The following is a 7,926-nucleotide window of genomic DNA, read 5'->3' as shown; positions in this document are numbered from 1 at the left end:
TATTCTTTATTTTTGCCCCATTCATCTTAAGTTAACAACAGCAAAAACAAAATTTCTTAATTTCTTAAAAGCTTAAATTTCCATGGAAACTTTTTAAAAACCTCATTCAAATTGATGACAAGAAAAAAAAAAAAACGAAAATTCCCAAAATTCCCGAGCCGAATTTTCGGAAAAATTGAAAAAAAAAGCGACAGCAAAAACTTTCCACCCCTTTGCAACACTCGTCTTTATATTTTCCAGTATATTGGAATATATGCATAGACCATACATGTCTATATACTGATACATATAAAAAAATATTGCAATCAAGACCAAAAACAGCACTATACTTTTATATGTAATCTATCTATCTATCTATCTGTCTATCTATCTATCTATCTATCTATACATCCCTATACATACGTATATATATACACTATATTACCAAAAGTATTCGCTCACCCATTCAAATGATCAGAATCAGGTGTCCTAATCACTTGGCCTGGCCACAGGTGTATAAAACCAAGCACTCAGGCATGCAGACTGTGAAACAAGACATTTGTGAAAGAATGGGCCGCTCTCAGGAGCTCAGTGAATTCCAGCGTGGAACTGTCATAGGATGCCACCTGTGCAACAAATCCAGTCGTGAAATTTCCTCGCTCCTAAATATTCCACAGTCAACTGTCAGCTCTATTATAACAAAATGGAAGCGTTTGGGAACAACAGCAACTCAGCCACGAAGTGGTAGGCCACGTAAAGTGACGGAGAGGGGTCAGCGGATGCTGAAGCGCATAGTGCAAAGAGGTCGCCGACTTTCTGCACAGTCAATTGCTACAGAGCTACAAACTTCATGTGACCTTCAGATTAGCCCAAGTACAGTACGCAGAGAGCTTCATGGAATGGGTTTCCATGGCCGAGCAGCTGCAGCCAAGCCACACATCACCAAGTGCAATGCAAAGCGTCGGATGCAATGGTGTAAAGCACGCCGCCACTGGCCTCTAGAGCAGTGGAGACGCGTTCTCTGGAGTGATGAATCACGCTTTTCCATCTGGCAATCTGATGGACGAGTCTGGGTTTGGAGGTTGCCAGGAGAACTGTACATTTCAGACTGCATTGTGCCGACTGTGAAATTTGGTGGAGGAGGAATTATGGTGTGGGGTTGTTTTTCAGGAGCTGGGCTTGGCCCCTTAGTTCCAGTGAAAGGAACTTTGAATGCTTCAGGATACCAAAACATTTTGGACAATTCCATGCTCCCAACCTTGTGGGAACAGTTTGGAGCGGGCCCCTTCCTCTTCCAACATGACTGTGCACCAGTGCACAAAGCAAGGTCCATAAAGACATGGATGACAGAGTCTGGTGTGGATGAACTTGACTGGCCTGCACAGAGTCCTGACCTGAACCCGATAGAACACCTTTGGGATGAATTAGAGCGGAGACTGAGAGCCAGGCCTTCTCGACCAACATCAGTGTGTGACCTCACCAATGCGCTTTTGGAAGAATGGTCAAAAATTCCTATAAACACTCTCCTCAACCTTGTGGACAGTCTTCCCAGAAGAGTTGAAGCTGTAATAGCTGCAAAAGGTGGACCGACATCATATTGAACTCTTTGGGTTAGGAATGGGATGGCACTTCAGTTCATAGTATGAGTAAAGGCAGGTGAGCGAATACTTTTGGTAATATAGTGTATGTATATATATATATATATATATATATATATATATATATATGTGTGTGTGTGTGTGTGTGTGTGTGTGTGTGTGTGTATAGGGATGTTTTTTTAACATTGCATATTTTCCAATAAACAACGATGACATATGCATGGACCATGCATGGCATATATCTGTACATATATTTCCAATACAGGTTCCCATATAATTGGAAAGTCATAGATCATGTATGTTTAAATACATGTACCCAGTATTCATCACATATAAATCTAAATACATTATGGAGGATATTTATAAATATAAAATGACATATATTACGGGATATAAACATATATATATTCATATGCAATATATTACAATATCTGAAATGCACAGTTACTTATGTATTATTCCATATATTGAAATACATTACAATATATTGATGCAATATATAAATACATTGCGTACTATGTTTTACCAATATATTATTCCATGTATTGCTAAGACATTTTCAAATATAACATATATTTCAATATATTGTAATTCCATATATTAAATGTAATATATGGTAATATATTACCATATATTTCATTTAATATAATGGTAAATATATTTTCTTTCCATAAGGGATAGAACTATAGAATGAAATTTAACAATTATATTTGTTACTTACTTTGTTTACTTCATTAGTGAGCAATAATTACGCTTTCTGTGGTTTCAGTGATGAGGATAATCCCTATCTAGCCAATGTTGGGGTCATGCAGAATGACTATATTTTCAAATCTGAGTTGAATCCTCATGGCAACAAGTCACTTGTGATAGCCATAATGTCTGAAATGTTCCCCACGAAAGGCCATAAAATGCTGCTTGGTCAGCTCATTTAGTCAAGACGGTCAAGAGACAAGAGACATTTTCATGTAGTTACACACAGATAGCTGATTTCTCAGGTTGCATTTTGTGCCAGGTGTCTCATCTAGGATGTCTAGTCTCCCTGCTGCTACACATAGCTACTACAGTGACTGTTCCTATATTAGAAGTTGTATGCCAGCATCAATAACCTTTCCTATTCTTCTTTTGACAAGAGTAAATAAGGTATATTCATATATTCATCTTCAACTTCATGAATGCTTTTTATAGTAGCTGCCTAGTTCCATAATTTAAACAAACAGATAAAACTGAAAATTTCATATCTTTTGAATACCTTTCTTCTTTATTGAAATGTTCCCCTCAAGTTCTGCTTTGGACATTGTTGAACTGTGTCAGCATGTGAAAGGGCCCACTTATCTTCATGTATATACCGTGAATTTATCACATATTTCAAAGATTGTTGCAATTGACTTTGCGCTATCTGATAATTTGATTGCACAGAACATGTACTACACAAATAAATTTGCCTTGACTTGTAAATAAGGAACTTGTTTTCATGAGTATATGCTGGGTTGCCTGTGTGAATGCTAAATGGGGATATTCACCCTACTGAGCTCTGAAGAAGTCAAAATCAAGAAATGTCGACAGACGGGGTTTATTCCAAATATCATGAATCTTCATCTCATGTTTTCATTTTTCTTTTTTTATTTGGACCCCATGCAAGGTTCTTACAGTGCATACAGTTTCCATGTGGGAGGCCCTTGCAAGAACCAAAGCCCCAATCTTGACAAAGTTGGTGCTGTGCTCTCCTGATGGAGCTGCAACATGCAAAATGACACACACTTAGTGTGCAGCGATCAAATGGAGGTCAGAGGTGTTTTTGCTTTGAGCTTGGGACGCTGAAATAAGAATGTTTCCTTTCTAGATTGCCATCTTGTCAAGCTATCCATATTTTGAAAAGACACTATATAAAGCACTATAATTGAGATTCCTCCCAAAACAAACAGAAAATTCATCTCAGATAGATCACTATTTATATGAGTTTTCCATTTCCTGCATAGAGCTACAGAGAGCTAGAGCAGTTTTACATATGACACAAGGCACACACAAATACAAAGGCTATGCATTTAATGGAAATCATATCCATGTTGCATGGGTGGTAAAAAAAAAAAAAAAAAGGTTATTCCTCATGGCATCTCAAAGATACATCTTTTAAAAGAGGATGTATGACATCCATTTATCCTTAAAATACTGTACATACTGGTCGATCACACCCTAACGCTATATGCAGAAGTTTAGGCAAACATGTAAAAAAATATTTCGAAACTCAAAAATACACAATTCTAAAGCCTAACATTCTTGAGCTTAGTCTTGCGGTTTTAAAAAGGCCCTCTTTGAGTTTGTTTCTGCAAAATTGCAGTTGACATCCTCCTCCTCCTCCTCGTCCATGGCTGACCTCTCTCGCTTCTTCGCAAACTTTCTCTTCATGCTCCCTACTAAACTCTCATATCTGCAAAAGAAGAAATACACAACAGATTAATACACACCAACAAGGGGGAATATTAAATCCTATGCACACAGCACAACAGTTGAATGGTGAACAGGCAATTCATCCGGGTACTTCCATTTTCACTGCCAATGTTACTACAAGTCTCTCTTTATGCTTTTTACTCTGCAGCTATTCATTTTCTAGGCAATTCAGGGTGAGGTCTGCCAATATGTGCCAGTCAGTGTACTTTATTTCTCACAGTATGTTTAGATTTCCAAAAAAGAATTTAGGAGAAAGGCCACAGGTGGGGAAAATGTGCATCTTGCTTACATGACTGGCCAACAAAGTGCCACTGCTCTGTGCACATCTGAAGAGTCTTATCAATATTAGATTGATTATCTCCAAGTACAGTGAGATTACTTAAATGTTGGCCCGCATTAGACTTTAAGCAAGGTGTCTATGGGTATCAAAGAGTGAAATTTAATGCTTTTTAAAGAGGTTTTCAAGATGAAGTAGACAGATTTTTAGAATTATTATTCATGTTATTCATGTAAATATTGCGGGTAAGTATCATATATTTGGTCTTGTGCTGAGATCAGTTTAAGGTTGGAATATAGTCGTAAATTAAGTTAGGTAAAAATTTAAAAAATTGAAAATTGAATTTAAGACATTCTAAGAATTTTGAAAAAAGACCTGCAGACACCTGTTTAATAGCACAGGTATGAACTGCTGTGACTATCACCAACATGACAGGTCGTCTCACTGCAGCTGCAACCTGATTAATTTAATCTAAGGAACCAAAAATCAATAAAACTTCTCTCACTTTTTCCTTTAAAAACACGTCAATGCAAAATCTCAGTCATGTCATTTGCTCTTAAAGCGGTTCATGCTTCCAGTCCCTGCTTTTGTCTCTTTGTACCTTCTTGCCATCTCTTCATCAGTGACGTCTGTCTGCATTGTGCTTAGGTCCTCTTCCTCAGCCTCCTCCGCTTCATCCTTGCCATTCATCAAGACCATGAGTTTCTGTGGTGGGTGAACAACAAGTAAATCCATGAAAAGGCCCACATATTACTGGGTGGTGTTAACATTTACATTTTAAGGATTAAGCCAATGCTTCTTAATAAGCTTTCTATGTGCAGCAAGCTCAATAACAACCTGAACGATGGTTACATTTTCACAATATGATTGAAAAACACTCAGAACAGCCTGGATTATAAGCAGAGGTATGACACCTGAACAATGAAGAATAAATTTAGACAGACCTCAACTTCTGGGTTAAAACCCTTGAATGACATTCGCCCGTACTTCAGGTCTTCACACGGCACAAAACTTCTCTCCTCAATGATGAGGTTCCTGACAAGTGAAAAGGGAGAAAATGGGGAGACAGAGGGGAGCTGTTACATGAATACCTGGTGGACATTATCTTGTAAGCCAGCTCATTTCGGCTATATCATTCAAATAGGATCTTTAATGTATGTATCCATTTGGACAAAATTTAAAAAATGTGTTTCAAGCAATAATTAACCCAAGAATGAAAATGACTTTACTTCAAATGTGATACTCACTGACAATCAATACTGACACAGGACTGATCCCCAAAGCGAAATTCTCTTTTCTTTTTTCTTGCTTGTTCAAAGAGAACTTTAACTCCAAAATCCATTTAAAAATCTGTCTAATAACTGGTACTTTACTTACTAGGAAACAGTTCATCACTATATAAACATGGTTTGAGGCTTTTTAAGACTTTTGTGAATTCAACAGACACCAACACCAGATCACCAAGCAGAGCACAACTAAAATCTCAGTTTTCAGATTTGTTTTAAATTGCTCCTTGCCTCTGGCTGCATTTAATTGGAAGGAAGAAGACGGTAGGAATAACATTTTTATTATAACAGCTGACATTTTTGTTTTTTAAAATAAGCATTACATAGGCGTATATGTTGGTATATATATGTATGCTGAAATTAGCAGTGAATCCTAATAGTTCCAGTAACATGCCATCAAAGTTGTACTAGGTATGGATGTTTACCATTAAGCAAGGCCATGTTAAACTCCCATTTTTCTGAAAAGAGTTTAGTGTACAGTTCTCTCATTACTTCAAGAAATGACAGAAGCTGTTAGATGTAGCTTGCTGTTGCACAACATGACACCTACTCTTTAGCTTTGAGCTCCGGCAGGTCAAGGTACCAGTGTTCATCACTTATGATTCTCTTCTCCTCTTCCTCCAGCTGCTTCCTTGTCTCTGCATCCAGGCCTCTCTGCATGAACTGTGGAGACATCAACATATTGACATCATCAGCTAATTTAGTCACAACAATACGTTTGCTGGAAGGATTTGGGCAACCAGGTAACTAATTAAAGACGGATTATGCCGTTTGAAATGGGAGGACACACCGTTTTGTTTACTAATGTCAAGGATGAGGCTGAGTAAATGTAAGAAGCCCTCAGGTCCATGTCAAGACTTATAACCTATAGAATTAATGGAACACTTAAATGCCCGTCTTGAATCTAATGTTTTGATGTCAAATGTACACAAAAACATAAACAATAGGGTGAAATGCTCACATGTTTTAAGTTAAGATGGGGTAAAAGAGTGGTCCTGCACTCCTGAGGCACTTCTAAGTTATATCCTTTTGAGAACTGAGTGCCATTCATCATTTTTTATAACCTCATCATAATAAGGTCGCGTGCTCTGAAAGTGCATAGTCTGCTTATAACCAAAAAAACACGGCTGGCTCAACGTTCTCTGCCCTCTTTTGGTGACCGAACTTCAAGCCAAACACCCTTCAGTTTAATGAATCCTTGCTTATGAGTATATATTCCTACATGGAAGATCATTTAAAAATTTTAGGAAAATCATTATGAACCATTCTTCAAGCCGATATGTATGCAGTACACCCCTTAATGCGCAACAAGGCCAGCTTTGGTAGTTGGTTCACCCTTTCTTCCCTAGCCCCGCACAGGAGAATCATAACACGTACCATGATGTTAAATTTATCATGATGCGTAGTGTGATAGTCATGGTCAGGGCTAGTAATGACTTTAGCATGCTATAGGCTATTTTCGCCCAAAATAGCCTATAGCTAACGTTACAATGATAACTAACGTTAATAGTTTAGATAGCCAGGCGACTGCGAGCTAAGTGATGTAGCTTAGATAGAAATGTTGAAATTTGTTTGAACTCATATGCTGCTTTGGAGAATGACTTGTATACCGAATTAATCCACACACCCGGAAATTCAATAAAAAGAGGTTATCTGTCACGTTTGTTTGGAAATGAGCAACTACTCATAACATTTCCAGAATTTTGAATGGAGTCTGGCACGCCATTCTCACATGACGGGCTGCGGTGGCTAATGCTAACACCCTACCGCTGCTTCATTAACCTTGCTGGCGACACCGCTTCGCTCACCTTCATGCGCAGGAGGTTTTTGGAGAGTTTCACTGAATCGCTCGCCATTGCTGCTGCGGGTTGCAGAGGTATGGAGGAAATTACAGGAGGATTTAACGGTGCATTGAATACATTTAAGAAGAAACACGAGTGTAACGTCCACGCATCTGCTGTTAAAACTCAGACCGAAGCAGTCGAACGTCGAGTGGCTTTCCGGGGAGCATGGAAAGTAGCAGACTAAGCTAATGGGGCATGGATATCATCGATTTCATAGCGATAAGACCACCTTGAAAAAAGTATAATGATGATGATCTTGATGGTGATGATTTAAGGTCAACAACACTTTAAGGTCAGAGGTTATATGTTGTATAATCACCACTTGAATTTAAATTCACTACAATATCCAAGTAATATTCTTGCAGGGACTCTTATAGTGTAACATTTTGGCCCGTCTCATCTGCATCATATTGTAAAGTGTTGCTTTGATACTGGTAAAGTGCCTAAAATATGATTCTATGATCATTAGTTTCATTAGTTTTTGCTTCTTAGGTTGT

At 38.1% G+C, this 7,926-nt stretch overlaps 1 protein-coding gene across 1 annotated transcript; it reads right to left on the bottom strand.

Moving 5' to 3' along the window:
* Window positions 1-3,603: 3,603 nt before the first annotated feature.
* On the bottom strand, window positions 3,604-7,612 carry mphosph6 (M-phase phosphoprotein 6). Its single transcript, XM_030053498.1, has 5 exons — window positions 7,394-7,612; window positions 6,136-6,248; window positions 5,244-5,334; window positions 4,901-5,004; window positions 3,604-4,002 (listed from the first exon to the last, which is right to left on the bottom strand). The coding sequence occupies exons 1-5, from the start codon at window positions 7,439-7,441 to the stop codon at window positions 3,858-3,860; spliced, it is 501 nt and encodes a 166-aa protein (XP_029909358.1). The 5' UTR covers window positions 7,442-7,612; the 3' UTR covers window positions 3,604-3,857.
* Between the last annotated feature and the right edge of the window lie 314 nt (window positions 7,613-7,926).

This window comes from Myripristis murdjan, chromosome 6 (assembly GCF_902150065.1).
Source record: "Myripristis murdjan chromosome 6, fMyrMur1.1, whole genome shotgun sequence".
NCBI classification, from domain to species: Eukaryota; Metazoa; Chordata; class Actinopteri; order Holocentriformes; family Holocentridae; genus Myripristis; species Myripristis murdjan.
Note: the sequence above shows the minus strand (reverse complement) of the source record. Positions and strands in the feature narration are given on the sequence as shown.